This window comes from Calonectris borealis, chromosome 4 (genome assembly GCF_964195595.1).
Source record: "Calonectris borealis chromosome 4, bCalBor7.hap1.2, whole genome shotgun sequence".
Classification (NCBI taxonomy): domain Eukaryota; kingdom Metazoa; phylum Chordata; class Aves; order Procellariiformes; family Procellariidae; genus Calonectris; species Calonectris borealis.
The window spans coordinates 51,406,145-51,429,725 of record NC_134315.1 but is presented as its reverse complement, the minus strand read 5'-3'; the positions used below and the strand labels follow the sequence as shown (position 1 = coordinate 51,429,725).

General features: G+C 45.2%; 2 protein-coding genes across 23 annotated transcripts in view; one reads left to right on the top strand and one right to left on the bottom strand.

Moving 5' to 3' along the window:
• The window catches only part of FAM13A (family with sequence similarity 13 member A), a 135,810-nt gene extending 120,305 nt beyond the window's left edge, over window positions 1-15,505 (top strand). For 9 of the 11 annotated variants that reach the window (XM_075149561.1, XM_075149560.1, XM_075149558.1 and 6 more), the window contains 5 exons: window positions 1,989-2,084; window positions 3,639-3,722; window positions 7,754-7,950; window positions 8,646-8,747; window positions 9,808-15,505. In XM_075149561.1, the coding sequence (XP_075005662.1) occupies window positions 1,989-2,084; window positions 3,639-3,722; window positions 7,754-7,950; window positions 8,646-8,747; window positions 9,808-9,934 (606 nt within the window). In that variant the 3' untranslated portion in view covers window positions 9,935-15,505. The remainder of the gene's footprint in view (window positions 1-1,988; window positions 2,085-3,638; window positions 3,723-7,753; window positions 7,951-8,645; window positions 8,748-9,807) is intronic. The other 2 variants (XM_075149557.1, XM_075149553.1) reach the window with 1 other exon arrangement.
• LOC142082027 (putative E3 ubiquitin-protein ligase HERC3) overlaps window positions 14,357-23,581 on the bottom strand; it is a 54,930-nt gene continuing 45,705 nt past the window's right edge. For 8 of the 12 annotated variants that reach the window (XR_012673554.1, XM_075149541.1, XM_075149546.1 and 5 more), the window contains 4 exons: window positions 22,212-22,294; window positions 18,761-18,944; window positions 17,923-18,025; window positions 14,357-16,159 (listed from right to left, as the gene is read on the bottom strand). Coding sequence is in view for 11 of the 12 variants with exons in the window: in XM_075149541.1 (XP_075005642.1) it covers window positions 15,951-16,159; window positions 17,923-18,025; window positions 18,761-18,944; window positions 22,212-22,294 (579 nt within the window). In the remaining variant the exon portion in view is untranslated. Of the gene's footprint in view, window positions 18,026-18,760; window positions 18,945-22,211; window positions 22,295-23,581 lie in introns of all 12 variants that reach the window. The other 4 variants (XM_075149545.1, XM_075149549.1, XM_075149550.1 and 1 more) reach the window with 4 other exon arrangements.

Below are 23,581 nucleotides of genomic sequence, written 5' to 3'. Positions count from 1 at the left end.
TTTTAAAGTAGCAAAGACTGTCTGAGGCCAACAGTAGTGCTTTGCCTCCTGTTCTACTAACTGCTAACCTTGTAAAGCTAGGAATAATATTTTTATATGTATATATAGGCTACCCAGTTTCCCTAGTTGTATGCTTGATTGGTTGCAGAGAAAGATCCAAGGTTGGAGGCAACTTGCTAGCCAGTGCAATTGAATGCAGACACATCAACACGAAACTCGATACAGAGAGGGCAGAGTGAATTGTTTGATGCTGCTCACATCCCTCTAATCCATGTGAGCTGCTTACTCAATGAACAGCCAGCTTGAGGCTGTTGGGTGTTGGAGCCCGACTGTGCTTCGGAGGTGTGGGACATGCAGGCCCTAGAGCTCAGACTGCCCATCTGTATGCCCCTTATCAGGCTTGGGGATGTTTGCGTTGAACCCAGAAAGGAATAAAAAGGTCTTCATTCTTCTTCCTCCCTATTCATCTGCCCCCAACATAGAAAATAGGCTTGGTTTACAGGAGGAAGATGCTACCTCCAGATTCTTGGAGTCCCTGCCAGTCTCTCTCCCAGCAACACTTACAGCTCTTCTGCCCCTTGCAAACAACACCCTCTCCTGCTCTGGAGGGAGGATGTGAAAGCTTGAGAAAGCTTACTCCAGTGAAAGTCAGCTGCAGACAAAAGAAAAGACAGTTCATTTTAAAATTTCCTCCCTGTCTCAAGCTGCATTCCTTTTCCTCCTATTTCTATTGTAGAAAGGGAGACTGTACAAAGCTCGCTAGGGCTTACACTGTTGGTGTTGATTTTTATATGGCAGTTGTTCAGATGCTCTGGTGATTAGCAGCAGTAAAAAGCCTTGAGGCAGATAGGCATGACATCAGAATCAGTTAAAGCTTCCCCTTATGAGAGCTTTGTAATCGAAAGTTAGACAAAAGAGCTAATGGAAGGACAGTCATAGGATGTGGGTCAGACAGTGCTGAATACAAAGAAAGGTGATGATCAGGTTGGTTCTGCTATTTTGTTTGTTTGTTTTCTGACCCTGCTGTAACAAAACATTGAAGAAATAAAACCCAACTTCCTCACAACTAGTACTTAGTTGGACAGACCTTTGCTTTCCCACACTAGCTGCTGTCTGTTAGGTCTTCCCTTCTCCTGCACTGTCAGTACTACTGAGATTTTCGGCTTAGTTTGGATCTGAAAGAAAAACAGAAATGAACACTCACAGTTTGCAACACTCTCAAACTGAGGAGGGAGCGTGACATGCAGCTAGGAGGAGTGGAGTTAGGGACAGAGCAATGTAAGGAAGACTTGGGATGGGCATCACAGCACCATTCCATCTTCTGTAGTCCACACAGTCCTGGCACCTTCATCCCTTCTCAGCTCTGTGGTAACTTCTCCCTGGCAAAGTTGCTGGGAGGGAGGGGTGGAGGGGAGGGTTCCGGGGTTAAAAGGATGAAGAACTGCTGGCTTGGACCAGAAATTAGGAGCAATAGCAAAGCCAGAAGGTCAGCTTTTGTGAAATCTGTAGTTTAACCCACCCTGGGAAAGTCTCCCTCCACTGCAGTATCCAGTCATTGCAGCTCCTTTCTCTTTTCCTGGGTCATAAACACTGCTTCTGAGGTCCTAGCGACAAAAATAAGGGTGGGAAACCTCATGTTGTGCCTTATAATGGTAGACGTGATTACAAGCACAGACTGCTGCCTCTATGGGTCACTTTGTGCTCCGGACAAATGATACTTAGGTTGGTCATTTAAACCACCTGTCTCGTACAGCCACATTACAAGACACCCCACAGCTTGGGTGCTGCTTCATCTGGCACCTGAGACAGGAGATGCAATGACGTACATGAGCACTTGCATTACCAGTTTCAGAGCTAACGCTGCTAACCTGTCATCCTCATGAAATTCCCTTCAAGCCTGCTCTGACTAACAGCGATCACAGGCACATGCTTTATAGAGTGGAGTATCTGCTGCAGGCTTCATGGATCTCGCTTCTTTTTCTTTTCAGGTTACCAAAAATGAACGACAGGTGATGAAGCCATTGTATGACAGGTATCGCTTGGTCAAGCAGATCCTCTCCAGAGCCAACACCATCCCTATCATTGTGAGTAGAGCATTCTTTGGGGGGCTATTTCTTTGGTTTTGAGCTGAGGAAACAGGAATCACCACACTTCTGCATACAACACAATCACTATGGCCAAGTCCCAACCTCCCTTATCACTCAAAGACCAAGCAAATGAGTGAATCAGTGACACACCGTATACTGAAGTTGGGCAAAGCTGGTCAAGGGACTCTAGTGCCCACCCCTGAGCCATGGGGCACATCTCACCTTGTGTTGTTTCTCCTCTTTCCATTGGGCTGCTGCTGTTATTGCATCATCTTGTGTTTGGCTACAGCCTCACTTCCCTTTCCTTACCAATCCACTCTGAGCTGTAGGTCTTCCGTGCTGCTTGGTTACACAGGATTGTATGTCAGGAACACAGACTTGTGTGGGTCCCACAGGAGATGCCAGTCTCCTTGGCTGAGAGAAAGGGCCAACAGTCTCCGAACCCTTCATTTGTATTAAAGAGATCCTGCAAGTGGTAGATATTCCCTCATTCGAGGTGGTGCTTTGGCAAGGAGGCACTGCCATCAGCAAGGAATCCAATGCACCCCTCTAGGGAGCAAATGCACTCTCTCTAATTTTAGACAACTTTTGTAGGCCACTTTTTAAAAATTATTTGATCTAAAAGATACACACAGAATACTTTTAGCCTGTCTATGGAAAGAGAAGTGTTTTATGATGGTTCCTGTTTACTCTGTCTGTCATGTATGATCCTTTACTTTTTTTGCTGTTCCCAAGCAGTGCTCGTGTCCTGGCCGCTTTTTGTAGACTGCCAGTGAAATGAGTGGACTGGCACAGCATTACTCAGTGCAGTCACACTGAGAATCGGGGTTTTTTCCTGCAAATAGAGGGAGGTGGTCCTGCATTTAAAACAAAACAAAAAGCTGTTCCTCCTTGAATATGCAAAGGACTCCCCAAAATGTGTGCTGTGAAGATGGTGCTGGCAATCAGAAGGAAGAAAGCATGTAGCTGTGCATGGGCAGTTTAAGGGAAAGCTCTCAAAAGAGAGCTCAGGTCCTATTTAGACAGAAAACTGAAATTGCACAGTTGCTAGCAGAGGAAAGACAAGACTGGCTTTCCCCAGCCCCTCTAGTGTGAACGGTGAGAGGCTCACGCAGAGGCAGGATGCATTTGAAAATCCATCTCTACATCATTAGGCACTTCAGTGAAATCAGTCTCCTGGAAAGCGAGCCTGGAGAGTCGAGCTGGGCTTACATTGTAGCTCCGGAGAGCCAGCCAAATGTTGTGTGTGTGTCTGGGCCTCGGGCTGGGGATTATTTTCTTGCAGCCTTTACTTTGTAGTTCCTGCCCAGCTAGTATTCCAGCATCCAAGCTTTTTTTCTTAAAAGTGTTCCTTGCTAAGCAACATCCTGAGAGAAAACAGCCCAAGGTCCATGGGGTTTGCCGGGCATGTTTTTCTTCTTTAAGAAATAGATTTTTCCTGATAGTCCAGGGATGAGCTGAGAGTGAATGTGTGGGTGAGAATGAGCTGAGAGCAGGTGGTGGAGGAGAAAGGGATTCATAATGTAACGTACTTGTTAACACCTGTCACAGGGTTCCCCCTCCAGCAAGCGGAGAAGCCCTTTGCTGCAGCCAATTATCGAGGGCGAAACAGCTTCCTTCTTCAAGGAGATAAAGGTGAAGACCTCCAGCTGCTAACTAATTGCTCAGTTTGCATCAATTTCCCCCTTATACCAATGAAAGACAATGATTGATTGATATTTTTTTTCCATCAGTGTTGATTTTTTTGCAGTGTCCACCTGAAAAATCAGTAGCTGCTTTAAGCCTCGCCAGTTCTGATCAAATTCTTCCCTTGTTGTAGATAAGACTACAGTATTTCCTTGGCTTTGCATTCTTTCCCATCCTTCTCCTTCCCCCTCCACCTGCACATAGTATATTTTATTTTGCTTTAAAAAAAAAAAAGTCACAATTACCTTTGTGCGTTGCTTTTTTCTTGCTTTCCTCCTTTCTTTTTAATGACACTAACTTGTTTTGTGGTAGTTTCTCTCACTCCAAAGCTCTGTGGCTTGCACACAGCACCGTGGCAGGAATGAGCTCTCACAAAACTAACACTCGCACGTGGAGCCAACCGGGGCACTTACGGGATGCTACCTACTCCCATTCGTGTGCTTATTTTATCCAGGGCTCTTTGTCACCACCTTGTGAATGGTATTTCTCACCAAGTCACATGAGGATGGAAGTAAGAACAACTCGGTTCTACTAGTTAACACTTGGTCAGGTTTGGATGGCAGGATTATTGTGTTTCTTTCTCATGCTGCTGTGGGGTAGTAATTCTTGGTGGTGAAGACTGCTACAGTATCGGGCCTTCTTCCCCTGAGAAGAAGGGAGGTCCAACGATTGACCAGAACATGCAGCGTGGAGCGGGGCCCTGGCTTGCTTCCGCTACCCTTGCAACGTAACAGGGGAAGAAAGTGCTTCAGCACACTTGGGTCACTTACCCGTTACCCAGCCAGAGTTTGGTTAATGGTGTAAATACTGCAGACGTAGACATCCAAGGTGATTTGATTATTAGGCAATTATAGTAGATTGTATATTAATGGACTATTCAAGGCACATATTCATTAAAACCAGATTGCAGACTGAAGATGTTAATCTGCTGTTTGGAGGCTGGTTAATTGTCACTGAGCCCTCAGTATTTTCTAGATAACTGCTGGATCAAATCTGCAATAGTGGTGGGGGGTATTTTTGGTTTTGTTTTTTTTCTTTTAGTGTCTCCTCTATTTTTCGCCTATGCTTGCACCCAGAGTCAATATCAATTATGGTGATCTCTAATGACCAGCATGCCTGGTGCTGCGCCGGGGCAGCATCACACCAGCTCAGCAGTGTCCTGCAGGGAATACAAACCTTGAGAGGTCTCTGACTGAAGATCAGGGTGACAGCCTTAAGCCCGTTAACACTTACATGCCTGCTAACACTTAAACAGGGCCCTGTGAAGCTGCTGTGGCAGCTTTGCACTGAACTACACTCAGAACTAAAGAGAGGAAATTACCAGAAGGCCCTGAAACTTACTCCCTGCACAGGTCCACTATGAGCAGAGCACTACCTATTTTAACGGGCTCCTGACACTATCAGGTTTTTTGATTTTGGGTTTTTTGAAGCATTTGGGAGAGTTGGATAAAAGCTTGAAAGGTGACTTGAGGTGAAGCCTTACCAAACATTTGGGTACAGTATCTTGAATATTGTCTGTGTAGTAAAAGTCATTGGGAAGCTTGCTTGCTGGGAGTGCTGATGATGGGATACTCTGGAGATTTTATATTTGTAACTCTGGAAAATTTAAATGCCTCATGATTGCCTGAAGATCCAAGCACGTGCAAGCCAAATGGATCTAGTCAATGAAGATCATTCTGGTTCCAGGTATAAATGCCAGTGCAGATTTAAAATAAGATTCCCGTGTGACACTTGTTTAAAGCGAAGGCCTTAGATGGTCATTTCCATTTGAGTTCTCACTAAGAATCCTTTTAATTCGCTCCTTTGTTTTAAACAGCAAAATGCTTTAAGAGGTCTTGTGACAGCCAGATGTAGTGTTTTGGCACTGAGGTCTGAAGAAGTGAAATTTCTACACTTCCTTTTCCTCCCATGGGCTTCCATTGGCAGGCGGCTCGCTCCTGAGCTCTGGGCCAGAGTAATCCTTGCTGGCTTGGGCAGCGCGCTGGTGCCCTGGAGTGAGGCGAGTGAGACAGGCTCGTGGGCGTCTATGGGGAAGAGACTGCTGCCAGATTTACAGATTCAAGTTACACCTTGCCTCTGTCCTCGGGAGCAGTTCGTCACACTGCTTATGAAAATTGTCCCTTTCCTTTCTCTCCAAAGGGGGAATCCAGAAGCAACTTGCTCTCCCAGGGAAGGGCACGGGAGCTCCTCCTTTGGTGCCAGAGAGATTCCCCTAAAATAACGCATACCATTTTTACTGCTTAGATTGACTTAGCAAATCGTCCTTTGCTAATTGCTGATTGATGCAGCAGGATTGGCGTTCTCCTGCTTCAAGTCCTAGTTGCCCTTACCCGGCAGGGAAGGACAGCGTGCTTGGGGAATGGTAAATGGCAGTGAGCGATGGTCGCCCCTCCCCAGCCCAGCCTGAAGCTGTTTGCAGGGTTAAGGAAATATGTGACTGCTGTTTTGTGCCTTCTGTTTAAGCTATACAATTTACATCTGGAGAAATGGTTTTACCTAATCATATGATAAATATTGCTTTAACTTTCACAATCCCTGCAGATTTTCCTGAGATGTTTTCCAACTTCTATGTATCTTTTATTATTATTGCTCAAAACTTCCCTCCAGCTAATCTTTTTTTCATCCTCAAGCCTCCATCTTGGTTGTAATTCTCAGCCTGTGGCTTTGCATTGCGTTTTCATGGCTTAGAGCTTTAACATAAAAAGAAAACTCTGGGCAAACTCTGATTTGATGTAAACGTATGCATTTATAAATCATTGACTTTGAGGATTCAACAGGACTATGACAGGTCCAGGTGTTACTTTCTCCCCTTTTGCTTGAAATCTGGGAGCAATCTCTTAGGAATAATTGAACTATTCACAAGGAATCACATGAAAAAAGTAAAAAAAAAAAGGCTTCTTGTACAACAATATAGTTTTGCATATACTTCAAGACTTCAGTGATATTATCCCTCAAAAGCTTTTAAAGAGATGCATGTGCTTAGATCCTTCCTGGCTAGAGTTACATGGTTGTAAAATGTATATATACACACATACATACATATTTAAGAGACTTACTGTCCATGCTGGCATTTATCATCTTCCTCTAATGCTTATGCCTCGTTCCTTATATTAAGGTCGAAAACTGCCTTCTAGAAGTGTCTCTGTAAGTAAGAAACTGGGCCCTGTTCCCTGAAAATCCAAAGGATTTCTGGACAGTATTGCAGGACAAGCCCTACATTTGAGAACGCTATGGATTAGCAAGTACCAAGTGCAGCAGAGACTTCCAAATCTTGTGCCTATAAATTTTGGACAAAATTTGAATGCAACCAGTTTGTCAGTGTATTTTGGGGAAATTGCACTCGGCAGAGTGTATCCACTCAAGTTTTTAGCATATTGCAGCTAAATGGTACAGAGCTGATGTCAGGAACACGTTAGCAACAGCAGTCCTTTTACAGTCAATCATATCCCACATTTGGGCCATTGAAAGACTGATCTGAGCTCATTGGTATCACGGTACGAGCAGCTGAGGCCTTGAATTCAGCCGTTAGAGAGAGCTATTGAGCTGCATCTATTGAGAGAATATTTCGCATTCTAACCTGGCATCTGTATGCTGCCAGGTGTATTTGTAGGGAAGCGTAGAGGATGGCAGGTATGCTTCACACAGTGTGCATAATGGCTGTAAGCGTTTTTATTTACATCAGAATACATAAATTAAGTAACAGGTTGCTAAGAACCCCAGGTATTTTTTCACTCAGTTTTGTTGCCTTGCGTCTCATTAACCAATCTGAGTTGGCGGTCGCGGTTTCTCTGACATGCTTTGGGTATAGGGTGTCTTACTGGTGGTCTTCTGGTGTCCTGTATTGCTTAGTGATTGAAGTGCTTGCTCTGTCTATCCACTTTTCGTATCTGTTCCCCAGTGCATGTGGTGAAAGGAGGTACCTGTTTCTGGGAAGGGAAGCAATAACCTATTCTGAGGGGGTGCTCTGTCCCTCTCGGTAGGAGGAAGAGGAGGGGTCCGAGGAGGACAGCAACGTGAAGCCAGATTTCACAATTACCATGAAAACAGATTTCAACGTGCGTAGCTTCTTGGATCAACTAGAAGATGATGCTGACGGCTTTGTTTCCCCAGTGGATGATAAGATGCCATCTAGGAGCAATCAGGATATGGGGCTTTCAAATCTCCATGAAGCATCCATGTATGTTGAATTCACAGGCAACTTCAAAAAGTTATTTCTTGCTAAGATAGCATTTTATTTGTCAGAAAAGTGTCTAGATTTTTTTTCCATTTATGATCTGAGTCAGAAGTTTTTGCACTTTATTTTCAAATGCAATAGACCTTCGTATGTTAGGGTTTGGGAGAAAACTACCTTGTCCCGATGCTGGTACTTGACTTCCGCATCTTTGGATTCTAATACTAAATAGTAGCACTGCTTCACCAGTGGCAAGTGTTTATCATGAAAACAACCCTGTACTCTACAAGGTTTTTAAGGTTTTGGAGAGGTCAAGTTGAACTAGCTTTGCTAGTTTCAAGCACCTGGGTCTGATGCAAACACACGTAGGTGGTAGCCTTAAGTCGTGACCATTGAATCTTGATCCTATAAAAGTCACCAAAACCAGACCCATCTTCAGCAAGGAGGTTTCATAGAAGTTAGTGGTGAATTGTGAAATGCACACTTGACCTCCTTAGAGGCTTCAGCTTCAGTGTATAATCATTTTGCTGAACTAGATTCAGAGAGCTTTTTGTTACTTGTAACATCAGGTTGCCAAAGCTGCTTGCAGGAGCAACTCCATTGCTTGGCATATGTACAACCATACATTTGTAGATTTACTGTATGTTTCCTGTTATAATTGTGTACATATGTATAATCTTGTTTATATTTAAACCCAACAGCCCTGAACTCTTAGAGCAGCTCCAAGAAGTCAGGGAAGAGAAAAAGCGAATCAGAAAAAAATTGAGAGACTTTGAAGATAATTTTTTCCGACAAAATGGAAGGTAATAATTTCTAAGCTGTCTTTCAACTACTTTTAATCTGTTTGGCATCTCCAAAGACCTCCAAATATGGAAAGTTACCTGAATTCACTGTTACATATTTCTTCTTAATCATCATCCGTGTTTTACCCACGTTCATTACCATTGCCAATTAAAATGAATTACTTCCCTCACCCCTCCACAAAGAACTTCAGGAACCACAGCCTCTTTGAAAACTTTGTCTTAGGACAAAGCAGTGGGAAGCAAAAGTACAGATTGTGAAAATCCAGCTGCCTTTACCACAGCTGGCAGGAATGATAGAAGAGTTTCTATCATGTGATAGAATAATTGGGTTTTTTCCTAATGATGTATGTTTAGATTTCTGTCCGATTCTTGCTTGTCTGTGAGGTATTCAGACACTAGTTTAACAAGTGTTTCTGCTTTAATGTAGCTGGGTTTATTGTTTTCAGAAAATGTCCTTCATTAATGAGCTGGTAGAATGTTTTAATATATTTATATTCTTAAGTTATCTTGTTAGTTTCTTGCCACTGGCCATCATCCTTAGACGTTCTTGTAAAATCACTGAAAACTTAAAAATTTCATGTAAGCTAAGAGAAATCTGATCAGATACCATCTTCCTTTTCACAAGTGTGCCTGTTGATTTAAGCGATGTGGTGCCAAGCCAGGAGAAGCTGTATTTTATTTTGCCATGCTCGCGGGCTGACATTCAGATGGCTCCTGAAATGTTTTTCAACTGTTGTGTAGAGGCTGGCGATTTCAGAGAAGTAGGGCATGCTTCAAATAAGGTTTTGCATTTGGAACCATGGGATTGCGTTCAGCCTCAATATGCAAGCGTCCCATGCTTTGTGGGGGCAGTTTGTTTGCCCTTCTTCTTTTTTTTTTTTTTTTTTTTTTTCCCTTTCCTTCTCTTCTCCTCTCAAAGGAGAAAAGTTTTGGTTTTGTTCCCTGATGGGGAGTGGAGGAGAGGAGCTGCTTTGTAGGTCTTGCTGGGGGACGGAGGGAGGCTGCTGAGGGAAGACATCCTGTTACAGAAATCCTCATGATCTGCTTTTACTCCCACTAGGAACGTGCAGAAAGAAGACCGCACTCCTATGGCTGAAGAATACAATGAATACAAGCAGATCAAGGCCAAGCTGAGGCTGCTGGAGGTCCTGATCAGTAAAAGAGATATTAGCTCCAAGATCATGTAAAGGAGGAGATTGTTTTTGCCAGTAAACAAAGAGGAGAGAGCACCAAATGGACAAATGCATGAAGTGGATGCAGCAGGAGCCTGGCTGGGGAGAGCTGAGGAGCTCCCTGGGAACTGAAGGGCCATTCCCAGAGGCGGGAGGGGGAGGAAAAGTGGCTTTCCATCACTTTCTACACTTGCTGTTGCCCACTCTTTCTTCAGGCCTGATGCCCAAAATGGAGTTTGCCAGTGTAGGAGACATGACGCTGCGCTCAGTGACTTCACTGAAGGGATCCTTCTGTTTTGATTTGCTTACAGATCCTGTAATATTTAGAATATTGAAGCCAGCCATGCTATTCTTTTTTCCCAGGATATCATAGCAAGAGGCAAAGTAGGATGAATAGCGATTAAATCATCAAATAGCTTCTACTTTAGTTTAACAGACGAGTGCCCTGACTGATCTCATGTGAAGGCACAGGTCAGATAGCACCAAGGCTGTTCTCTTGTAGCTACAGTAAAGATTTGCTCAGACTTTTGATCTGACTGTTTGGAGTCCAACATCTTCTGTTGCTCTAGATAAATGCTGTAAGAATCTCCCGGTCATCACCCAGAGCTGTGTGAGTTACAGTTTTGCTTAGGCTTGAGTTGGGTTTTCTTCCCACTTTTTTGATGGCCAACTCGACTGAAGTAGAAGAAAGTACTTGGATCTGTTTGGGATAGCGAAGAAAATGAGCCGTGCGGCAAGGTTCTTGCTGGCTTGTTCCGCTTGGAAGGTGATACTGTAACATTATGACCATGTTCAGGCAACTGGTAGGAAAAGAGGTTTTAAAAGCTTTAAGTCAGAATCCCTTGGGATTTTGGTAGCTGATCAGTTAAATGTCTGGTGTCAAGTATCTGGAAGACCCACCCCATTAGTACGTGTGCTTCATCATCTGATACAGACGTAAGAGTCCAAGCTGAACAGTCCATGTGGGTGTCATACATACTCGCTAGCCTAGATTTTGTTCTGTGTGTACACTGTCAATCAGACGACGTGGGCTGCAGCAATGACACTGTGATGGTGGCAACAGAGGATGGTCTTTTCTTCCCGGTGTGTATTGGTGGTATACCAGCGCAGAGGGTACCGCAGGGAACTGAAAGCCTAGAGCCATGCTCTGCCTATAAAAAGGGCCCATGTCTCAGGTTTTGACGAATCAACGTTTTTAAATTCGTTTATGACTTTCAGAAAAGAAAGTCCTGGGACACCTGATTGAGATGCTCGTGTCAGACAGATGCTGCCTGAAGGAGTGAAAGGCAGCAAGTTCAGGAGCGCACCAAGTAGCTGAGGGCTCACAGCTCTGCAGTCCCAGGCCACCTGGGCTCGCTCTCCCACTCCAGAGGCTTGCATGGACCAACTCGCTCTGCCCCGAGCCTGGGCTGATGTCCCAGGGAGAGCATTTCTGTAATGCTTTCTTTTGCGTTGATCCCCCAGGGAGCTAATGTGCAGAAGCCAAATGGCTGACATCAAATGCAGTGCCAGTCGTTGTAGCCAGGCCTCACGCAGGTCACGCCGGAGGAGGCAAGAAGAGGACCCCCAGAACCACTTCTCCCCCTTCCTTCTTTAAATGGGCAAGTGGGCTCACAAATAGATATATTTGGGTTGTGGTACTCAGACTTACCTCCTTCCCCTTGCTGTATGTGCTATGTTAATTCTTGCCAAAAATGATGCTGAGGGTGTTTTGGTCTCTTCAGGATCCCATAAACACTTCAAAAGGCAACCTTCTCCCCATGGGCTTGCACGTGCCCATTACTGGTCTGGATGGGTAAGGCAGTGATGTGTGTGCGTTAGTGAAAGTACTTAGGAGGGGGCTGCCAGGTTGGTGGTTTGTTGGGTTTTTTTAACTGATTGCAGAATTGCCCTTTCTATATAAAATCAGTGAAGACTGAATTTCATATTTCCAAAGAGTCTGGAGGACTTGCGTGCTGACCTGGGGCTTGGCTTCTCAGAGATGCTGAGTTTCCATCACTTGAGAAATGTGGGGCTCTGCCTCTGCAAAACTGATCCTTTGAGTGTGTTAACTGGGCTGACAAATGGGCTCAAAAACTGCTTTTGAAGATGTTTGACTGGAAGGGAAGCCTGACCGGGGTGAACCCCTGTCTGAACACAGGGCAGCCCAGGAAAACAGAGCTGTGCCTTTGTCCTTCAGCCTGCTCTTACAGGCTCTTCTTCTCAGAGTCCCTAGTCAGCTCCCTAGTTATTTTAGATATAGCAGCTGAGCCAAACCGGCTCTGGTGTCGCTCTACTAGTACAAGCGTGGGATGAGAAAGGATGCTGGGTTACAAAAAAGTCCTAGCGCTGGCTCAGTTTGATGTTGTTCAGGCCCAGTTCAGCAAAGCAAAAGCATGCGTGGTGAGCGTGTGCCTCAGGCTGGTCTGCATTTGGGATTTTGCTGAATTACGATGGACTAAAGCTTGGGCGCTTTGCTGAATCGGGGCCTGGACATCTTTATATGGACAAGAGAAGCAGTTTCTGCCCTTTCTTCATAGTCGTACATTTTTCCAGTGGGCCAAGGCTTCCCGGGAGTATGGTTTCTCTGCTTATTTTTAAAAGCCTGTTTGCACTGTGTACTGATAAATTATCTGTTTTGCTGGGTTTTGCCCCTGACAAATCTTGATAAATGATATGTAGGGAACAGTCCATTTTATTTTTAAACTGATGAGATTGTAGCATTTTCTGATGCTTAGTTACCGCTGTTTACATGGTATATTGCTAGAATTTCAGATAGTTTATATGAAATGTAAGTACAATTATGCACTTTAGAGAGTTTATATTTTTGAACTTTGAAAGCTAAAAGTAACAAAACCTGTTAATTGAGATTGTACATTAAAAGAAAAAAAAACACACCTAGCCATCTCTCTCTTTAAACTGTTCTCTTCAAGTCTTTCCCCGTGGCAAAAAAAAAAAACCCAAACAACTATCATCTGCCTAGTTGCAGAGGGAACTGCTAGGAAAGACCATCGTAGAGAAGAAGTGAATTTTAAAATTCCAGTCCTGAAAAGACACGTACAAATGACAAATGCTCAGCTTTCTGTCCTGGGTTTGCAGATGCTGTGACTCCCCTCTCCCAAGCCTGCGCAGGAGGAGGGCTCCAAGACCTGAGCACCAAAATGTTGTCTTTGTATCCCCCACAGATGATTTGACTTCCCATTAGCCACAAATAGCCAGAAATGATGTTGGCCCTGCCACACTCCTCTAAGTCAATCCAAGCAACATCTGTGCGTTTTGTTTGATGATTTGTCTATGCTAACATCAGTGAGTATTGACTGGAGAACATTAAAAACAAGACTGTGTTTTTAAAAGGTGTGAAGTACTGTACAAAAATCTACATTATGTGATATAAATAAGCTGTTAGTATACGACAACCTGTTTCCATGTCACTAGAACAAACTGACTGCTGTAGGATGGCAGTACGGTCTGTTGGGCTTCCCATCCGCTGGGGCCATTTCAGACACGCATGTCTGTGTCTTACCACATTGTGGTGTAATAAATCTCTGCGGTTTATTTAAATGATGACGATGAACGGGTTACGGACAAAATAAGATTGCAAGAGTTAAAGATAGAGGAAAAACCTGTCATTCTTACAAGTTGCATTTGGTTTTATTCTGTTTACTCCTGAGTAAACAGTCAAATAATGGATGTTTATGTTAAAGGCAGTGAAATTAAAGCATCTTATCTTTTAATTGTTCTGCTAAGACATCAGTTGTTTTTCCTAGTATGTGCAAGTTTCAGAGGGTAAGTGCTGCCAGACGTCCTCCAGCCTGAGGTGCTTCCCAAGTCCTCTTTGGATGTGTTTGCAAATCAGTGATTCACCAGCCCTTGAAACGAGCTGCCGAGAGGAGAGCCAGGCTGTAGCCTGCGACTGTCCCCACGGTGCCCGGAGCGAAACTCGCCCTGTGGGTGGGGCCGTGCCAGCCGCTGGCCCAGGGCTGGGGTTGAAGTGCCGGCCGGTCAGCGAATCTATCCATATATACATACATGCGTGCAATATATGTGTTTAACTATGTGTGTATTTATATTTTCCATGGAGGCAGGGAAGTATTTTACTTTGTTCTTAAATAAACTTTCCCCTAGAAAATTCCTCTTCCTGTCTGGCATCTGAGCAGTGCCACCGTTTGCCACCAAATGCTCGCCAGTGCCCGACAGCCATTTCCCCAGCGTCCTGCCTTGCTCTCATTTAGCCACCAGCGCACCGGGCCCAATCCGGGCGAGGAAGGGGAAGGGCAGCATTTGATGGAAGCGAGCGACAAGGGGATGGGCGGGGGTGCTCACCAGCGGCAGGGCCAAGCGGAGGCAAGCAGCGCCTTCTTCCCGATGCTCAGAGGTACGGCGAGGCCGGCGGGAGAGGCAGTGCCGGTGCCTGGAGCAGCCCCTCCTTTGCTTCCTGACACAAAGGCAGCCACTCACTCAGAATTAAACATCAAATTTATTGCATAATACTGTACTATGTACACACACATCGAAAATAAACATTTGATATAATTGTATCTTTGTCTTCAATGCTGCATTAGAAAGAGGCTGGAGGGCTCTCAGTGTAGCCCACAGCTTGTCTTAAAAAAAACCCAGAAGCCTAAAACCTTTTGTCACGAGGTGCAAAGTTCAATACTGTATATTGAACATGGTGCATAAATACTATGTCCTAATAACAAGTCAATGTCAAAACCACCTTAGGCTTAAAATGAGATTTACATCAAGACCTGAAAAAAGGGGGGGATCATTCAAACTTCATTTAAAGGGGGAAGGAAGATAAAGGCTCTCCAATCTTACAGGATAGATTTAGGTAATGATTTTGCCTGCTCAAGTCCTAATGTACATTTCCAGTCTAATTCATACAGATTGTCTTTCAGGGCCCCCCCAGCAAAACAGCTGTCCAGTGAAAGGGCTCCTCTCAAACAGCAAAATAAAGTAACCCTAACTGCAGAAATAAAACCAATCTCCAAACAGAGGGTTATCACTCAAATGTGGAACTCGCGCTTCTTTCTTTTCTCTGACCTGATGAGACTGGAGAGCTTGTACACACCTCATACACTCACGCACCCCCGCACGCTCACACGTGCGCACGTGCACGTTCACACACGCGTGGCTCCTCTGGAGAAAGGCGGCAGTGGTAAAAGCAGCCACCTCATCTTGTACTGGAATAGCAGGTCTGTTCGGATGGAAAAGCAGGGCTCAGCGAAGCCCACCCGTCTAACTTGTAGACTTGCCAAGATAGAAACACAACACAAGAGAGATGCAATTTAAGAAACCCGTTATTATAGGTAGGGTTTGTCCTTCCACAAGCCTGAACATAAACCCCGCTCCAGAGGAGTCTGAGGCTTCTTTGAAAAGACATTGCTTGGAAACAAAATTCGAGACAAGTGAGGAAAAAGAAGCCAACCCCCCCCCAAACCATCATATTCTCCATGAGACATTCTGGTGCAAAAAAGACAGAGCATCACTCATACGCCGCCCTGGGGGTCACAAATGACGTCCCAGCCCAGTACCATCCACCAAGGACCAAAGGGCAGAGGGGATATTTCCATTCAAAGCAAGCAAGAACCAGCTTGCATTTAAAAAGGGAGGAAAAAAGGGTGGGGGGAAATCACAGCTTTTCAAAAAGGAGATCACTATTTCATCCTCAATTTCCACCATAGCCTAACTGTAAGGAACACCAAAATATTTAAAAGGAGAGGTAAGTGTGTGTGTGTGTGTGTGTAGGGGCAATAAAAGCAAACTACAAGGTATTGCCGGGAGGGCAGTGATGTCAAGTTGGAGGGGAAACAACAAAAACGCCCACTGAACTGATTTTGTTCAGTAGATGGGAAAATTCAGAGCAATAGCCTCTGCCTGGTGGAGCCCCACAAAAAGCTGGCAGCATCAGGCTGAGACTGCATCATCTCAATCTATGATTATTAATTATATTTTCCCCCAAAATGTTCTGATCCTTTCCCTTATAAAAAATAAAGCCAAGCCCGTCGTTTTCTTCCTCCATACCCAAGTGTCTGTGCCTCTCCCACACTGGTCAAGCTAAGCTAAAGCCCTCGTAGTGATCGATGGCTTGCACCAGCCGGGCGCTGAGGATCTCCTTGCTGCTGTACTTGGGCAGGTCCAGGAGATTGTAGCAGGTATGCGCCACGGGCAGGTACTGCTCCCCGCTGGCGGTGGACTGGATGACGATGCGCAGGCTGGACATGCCGTAGATGGGAATGCGGTCGCTGCCCGTCAGAAACACTAGGAGAAGCAGGGGGAAGGCTGGACAGTTAGGGCAGGCAACCGAGGGCTGCACCTGAAGGCAAACTCCATCCCCACCTGCCCGGCGGGACCCTGCCTGGAGGGCCGAAGGGCTGACTGAACTCCACGTAGGGCGTGGCTGGCCTCACAGGGGAGGTGCAGGAGAGCAGAGGCAAGAAGCAAGGCCGTTGCTGGGTGCACAGATGAGTACATAAAGCAGCCCACGGCTCCCCTTCCCTTAAAAGCTCCCTCCTATGGGGGAGTTACCCACAAAAGGCTCTGCTGTGAACCCAGACTCCCCGACCCTCTCTACACAGCTGCTAACTTCAGCGTGCAAGTTTTGACCAAGCCATTTTTCCAACTCAAACGTGCTGACTGCTCGTTTCTTTGGGGGAAAAAAACCCTCACAAAAACGCTGGCCTTTATCTTTGCAGGAGTCACTGAATCACAGAGTGGCTGAGGTTGAAGTGACTTCTGGAGGTCCTCTGGGCCAAGCCCCCTGCGCAGGACTGTGTCTACCTTTTGAGTATCTCCAACGATGGAGACTCCACAACCTCTCCGGGCAACTATGCCAGTGCTCGGTCACCCTCACAGGGAAAAAGCGTTTCCTGATGTTTCAGTTTGTGCCCATTGCCTCTGGTCCTTTCACTGAGAACCACCGAAAAGAGCCTGGCTACGTCCTCTCTGCACCCTCCCTTCAAGTATTTATATACACTGATCAAGTCCCCTGTGGGCCTTCTCTTCTCCAGGCTGAACAGTTCCAGCTCTCGCAGCCTTTCAGGAGAGATGCTTCAGTCCCCCAGTCACCTTAGCAGCCCCTCGTTGGACTCTCTCCGGTATGTCCATGTCTCTCTTGTACACTGGGGAGTAGAACAGGTCACAGCACTCCAGGTAGAGGGGAAAGATCACACGCCTTGACCTGCTGGCAATACCCCTCGTAATGGAGCCCAGGATACCATTCGCCGCCTTTGCAGCAGGGACACGTTGTCAGCCCATGGACAACTTGGTGTCCACCAGGACACCCAAGGGAGCAAAAGTTGTTGGCTGTAGCAACAAACTCAGAGCCAGCTGCCCTTAAAACCATGTATTTCTCCTCGTCTCTCCTTTTGTCCCCAAATAAAGTGACCCACACACAGCAGCTCAGATCTGCGGGTGGCTGGGACACCTGAAGCGACACACAGAGACATGCACTTCCCAAGGCCACTTCTGCAGGGGATTTCCTCTCCTCCTCAGCACACCAGCCACCACACCAGCACAAGGAGACCACCGTCAGGAGGGGAGGTATCTGCTACCCAGTCACACCAATACGTGGTCTCATTTTCCTGTCACATTACACACTAGCTTCTCCACTCAGCTGTCACCCTACAACTGCCCCATTGCCCTTAAGAAGAGTGCTGCAATGCCTGAAAGCTCAGCTTGCAGAAGAAGGAACCAGATGAAGTATGAGCACTGGGGACTGCTATGAATTCACCTCCTGGCAAGGCGAACGGATGGATACTGCACTCCCTTGTGAGAGACTGCATTGGATCTTGCACTGCAGATATCATCCAGTGATTTTGAGGGTAAAAATGAACACAAAAGAAAAAAAAACAAGAGAGGGAGAAAACAGCTTATCTGACTAGCAGATCACTCAGGGGATAGCCATTCATGCTGGATCATCTTCTAGCACTTAATGCAATGTGCCATAACCCTGGAGCTCTGCAGACGCTCCCACCTGAGTCTTCAATTTCAGGAGAAACTCTGCACCACTGCAAGATACTTACAGAGAAATTTCTTCTTCTTTTCCAAGGGAAATGCATGAAAGGTTTCCCAAAACATTCGCACAGTTGGGTGTGTCGCAGTGTAGTCTCCCTTATAGACAGCGCTCTATTAAAAACCAAAAAGGCACATCATTTCATCTGGCACTAGAAAGCAAAGACTAAGCAGAAACCAGACCTGATCTCTTCTGGTATCTGACATCAGATTGATGTCTAAGAGTTATAAACTGGAGCACAGGATGGGTCATGGGCAATAGCATGGCTCGAAGACCCAGCAAAGGGTTCTCCTAGCAATATGTGGAAGGCAGGCATTAGGCTTCTAGCTATTCAGCTAATTACATGTGTCATGAGGAATCCTGGAGTACCTTCACAGGCTGGACTCCTGAACAGGAGTGTTCTGCATGGCAAAGCCACTTTTACTGCTGAGGCTGAGACAGAGCAAGTAACTTGCTGATCTATGCATTTTGAAAGGATACAACTCCTACTTTGTGTCCAGACTCCCCTTTCAACTCTTGGCTGTGTACTTTTTGCCCTTGTGCAGTGGAGTGAGTTTTACTGCCGGTGAAGACCCTGACTTTGTCTCTTCCCTTCAGTCTCAGGTTTCATCCCTAAAAACAGCAGATGGAAGTCCTTCTCCCCTGTCCTTTCTCATCCTGAATTTCCTCCCTGAGCTTTATCAGTAGCAGGACAGCCCAGTAAGAAACTTTTCCTGTGAATGATGGCAAGGTGTACAAGGAGCATAAAAGACGACATCTGTCGTCCCAGGCTAGTGCCCACCTCATACAACTATGCAATCCTGGTACTTGTAAAGAAGAAGAAAAATACGACAAGAGGGAAGCTTTACCTCCTCCAGTTCCTCCCAGTTGTAGTTACTGTTTCCAACTATCATGGCCCTGAGCTCTGTGGGCTGGAAGAGTTCCAGGACTTTCCCACCACACACTTTCAGGAAGCCAGTGGAAAAGGCCGTGTACCACTCATGGATGGAGAGGTTGAAGATGTAATTTACGTAGGCTTCAACAAATTCTTCCCTAGTGCATTGAGAGAGAGCAGGCAAAGGAAAGCACTTTTAATCACATGCCTGAGCAACAGCACTGCTAAGTTTACCTGTTTCTGCCTGTAATGTGTCTTGCAAACACGAGTCTCCAACAGGTTCAACCCACTGCCCTCCTCTCACTAAGCTGAGTCACTGCAACATGGACAAAGTATTAGGCAGCAAGTACCACCATGTGCCTGCTTATTCCCCGGCAGTGGCAGCATGGGAGGTTCCCCAGCAGCCCAGCTCTATACTACCAGTAAACCCACCCAGTGGCCTTGCATCCAGTTGCCCACAGGGCCAGGAGGGAGCTAGGGTGACACCAAGCGCGGGGGAGGTGTCAGGAACAGAGCACTCTTCCCTGTGGAATTCGTGCCTGCAGAGTGTTAAGCAAATATCAGTCACCAGAGGAACGTGTCCACCCCCCTGTCCCAGCTCCTGCAACCCTACGTTTAGCAAGTCCAGGAAATAACCTACGGCTCTTCGCAGCCCGCGGGTGTCCGGGGTTACTCCGCACAGGGCTCTGTGCCCACCTGCAACCACTTCGGACTGCCAGGCTGCTGTGAGCAAGTGCTCTGCTGGGGAGAGGGAACCAAATCAAACAGACGATGCCCAGAAGACTACCACCTCCACAACCAAGAGCCTCACAGAGCCCTAGTTAGGTACCCTGTGAATTTTCAGAGGCAGCTGCTGGTGACTCAGTCCCCAACGAGTCTTGCCAGTGGTTCAGTACTTTCAAAGCCAAAGCTGTAGCCTAGAGGCAGACTGAGGAAATCCTGCTCTGAAAAGTCTTGATCTGAAACTGCATGGCCAATTCCCTCCCTCCTGGCCCCAAAGAGAAAGCAACTAAAAGAAATCAAGAAACACCCCGCACTACGGAGCAAGAAAATAGTCTTGGGAAACCTCCTCTTCAGCCTTCACACTCTGGTTAAATAAATACAGGACTTGTGCATTTGGAGTACGTGGCAAAGAGAACGACTCCTCTCAGAATGACAACTCTCTTTTGCTTCAAGGCTTCCCAAGAACAGCATTAAAATAAAAACACCATTCTGTAGTCATTGGCAAGAAACTTGTGGCAGGCCCTGGCCAAACCCTGGCTCTGGATTTTGTTAGGAGCTTAAGCATCTTTATTCTACTCTCTTTTTCCTATTCTCAAAGCATCGTGATCCGAGTGCAACACTCGAATTTTATTTATGCAATTACTTAAAATATTTCCCCTGACGTTTGTTTTTTTTTTTAAACCTGATGATAATGCACCAGCCAACGTGGCAAACTGGGGCACGAAACTATTCTCTGTGGGTGGAGGTGTCCTTTTTGCCTGACATTGGAGAGCTGCTCACATCTGCACTCAGAGGATAAGCAGATCAGGGAACACCAAGGAATCTGATATCTCAATCTCTAGCTGAGGAGGTCACAACTGAAAGAAATATTTTGACCTTTTGGTGGAGGAATTCTCAATGCATATGCTATGTAAAAGCAGCAAGGGAGGGGTGAGAAAGTAAAAAAAAAAATAAGGAAGCAGACTGACAAATATGAAAACTTGGAATAAGAAATCATATAGCAAAGGGGGAGTTATTTTCCACTGCATTTGTTTTATTGTCGTTTTCCTGATAGTCACCTGAGCATTAGGGAAATCCAAGCTGATTAAGCACTTAACTGTTGCTTAATACCTCTCTGGCTGTTACGGTCATGAACCCTTTACCAAGAACATTTTATGTTGTGACACCCAATATTAACTCCAAAGGAGAAAGGAAAAATGCAGGCATTTCCTATCTGGCATTTTTCAGTCAAAGCAATCCTGTGCATTCCTCGGTTCCCAGTGAACTTTCCTCAAGCAGGAAGGGCAGTGCCAAAGACATGCACACGGCAAACTATTCAGGCCAGGAGGGCAGCAAATTGGTCCCTGGCCTCTAAATGTAGGGGTGGAGGAAGTCATTAAGCACTGTAAGGTGGATGAATTGACAGCCATGTCTAGACTTGGATTTAGAGGTTAGCTTGAGTTCAAAACTCTGGTCAAGACGAAGCAATTGCATTTTGGAATGTGTTAAGCTGGTGGAACTACACACTAGCCTTTCTCCTTAAGGATTTTCTTCTCTTGTTGCCTATCCTGACTTAATAAACAGTTGCAGGAGCTCACCTGGGTGCACTTCCCAAACATTTGCTCAACTAAAATCTTTGTTCCTCCCCCTAGGGCCAGTATGGCACACAGTAGAAAAAAGGTCATTTTTCTTTCGAGTGTACCTAAAGGGTACTATCACTGGCATTTTCACCTTTACTTCACTGACACAAGTGTAGATTAAACTCTCCTCTAATTACCTAAAGCCCTTCTTCTCTTTGCAGGGAGACAGACTTACACTGCTCCATCTCCACCTGGGTTTTGCATGGAGGCAGCTATTCAGCTGTAAAATTGCACCCTTTTGGGTAGTAGTAAAGTAGGTAAGAAGGTAATACAGACAAAGCTTTTGTTACAGCAATGGCTTTAGACACAATCAGAACCCTTTTAAATAATCAGATTAATAGGAAATGACTTCATCTCCAGGCTTGCCAGCAAGGTCTTCAGCAATCCTAGCACAAGCCCCTAACCACGCTGCTGACAAGTCACTGGATCACACTGTTTTGCCAGCAGAGAAAGAATTTGAACGCTGCTTCAAGTAATAAAGGCATTTGTAGAAATCCAATTACAGGATTATGAGAAGAAAATAGTTTAGCAGCTGGAAAAAAAAAAGGGGGGGGGGGAAATGGTAGCTGTGCTAGTAATAACTCTCAGGTGTTCAGTCAAACGGAAAGGAATCTATGTACAGTAGAGCCTTATGGCTCTAATCAGGGATGGTGGTCCTCTATCAGGCGTACCCAAGGGAAAGTGTTTCCGGCTCCAGAATTAACAGTATAAACAAGTTTGCCAAGTTCAGTTCTGTTGGTCACATACAGTTCCTCTCTAAACCATCAGGGAGATTAACCTTCAAGGGCCAAAATCTCTATTTACCATGAGAAAACCGCCAAGGGTCTTTATGAAGGCATTTTATAGGGAAGATGTCCATCCAAAAGGGTGTGGGACATTTTCCAAACATTGGTGGAAAGATGATGAAAACTTGCTTTTTATTCAAGTGCCACTGGCACCCAGTAACTTTTGAACAACTGGTCTCAGAATTTGTTTGTGGCCACTTCTAATTCTATCCCACATTCCACCTCAGCCAAATTTTCTGTGGCATTGCACCTGACTTCACCACAAATATGAGTCCATCCCCACATATGCCCCACTTACCTATTGTCCTTCTGCACCAGAATTTTATCTCCATCTTCAATCAGGTTCTTCTGCTCTGTCACACCATAGCTTTCCCTGCAGATCTATACAAAACCAGAAAACTAATTTTACCAGACGTACTTTTCAGGCCATATGCCTGCAGAGAGATACAGAGTTCTCTTTCACAGTTGATGACTGGCATGTGAAGGGTGGGCCAGAGAAAAGGGTTTTTGCAGAACATTTTTTCTCTGCTCCAAATGCCCTGCGTGCTTCACCACCTTGCATCATTTACATTTGCTGTAGGACTGCTAATAATTCTGAATGCAAACACAGAAAGGAAAAAAGTTAATCTTTTAAGTAAATTTCCTGTGAAAAAAACAAGAGATTGATAACTAAAAAACTGTATTTAACTAAGCCCACATGCTCTGGCAATAAGAAGGATTCCCTTTTTTATATTAAGAAGCTCAGTAGCTTAATTTATCCACTCTCACTGCAAGATGGCATGACCACAGACATCTTCCTGCTTTTGCCTGGCCTAGGATGGTACCAGTACAAACATATATTCTGTACATACAAAATTGGTCATGTGGAAAAAATGCAAGAGAGTCAATTTTCAAGTTGCCATACACAAGAGGCTCAGATTTTGACATGCAAGATGAGTTATTAATTTCAAAGTTTGGGATATCAGTTATTTGAAATGAGTAAAGTTTTAGCACATGTATCTGTACGTCTTTATAAATTATGCAGTATATAGTGCAAGAAAGAGAGAGTAAGAATGTCCTTTTGTGTGAAAAGAGAATTTGCAGAAAAATCTCTTGTGTTACTTCAGAGGTATTCTTTTTTACACAGTCTGCATTATCATCATTATGGCTTCATCACCTCACGCTGAATTGCAGCTCTGACCTGCATGAGACACAATCTGTGCATTCCTCAGAGTCTGACTCACTCCAGAGGTAAGTTTGATCTAAGACACTTTATGTGCTCTCATTTATGAAACAAGGAAATGGACAACACTCTCCTAGCTCAGCAAGGATTTTCTTCACAGCATGTAGCAGAGTTTCCTGGTACCTTGTTTTTACCCCAGGCAGGTCCTTGACAGAGAGTCAAGAACCCAGATCAAACTCAAGATGAACCCATCACTCACAACCTGTTAGAGCATCAGGACTTTAAAGCAAAGACATTGAAATATGGAAGTCTTTACCCTGCCCTAGTCAACAGAGGAAAACACAGCTTGAGAATAATGATGCTGTACCTCTTTGTGAGGTTCTACATGTTTGCACGTGATGAGGGACGTACCTGATATTCCAAAGATCAAACTCTGAATTTCACGGAAACTCCACTGTGTAATAGAAACTACTGCATCTAGGTTACTACCTAGAAGAAGAATTTTT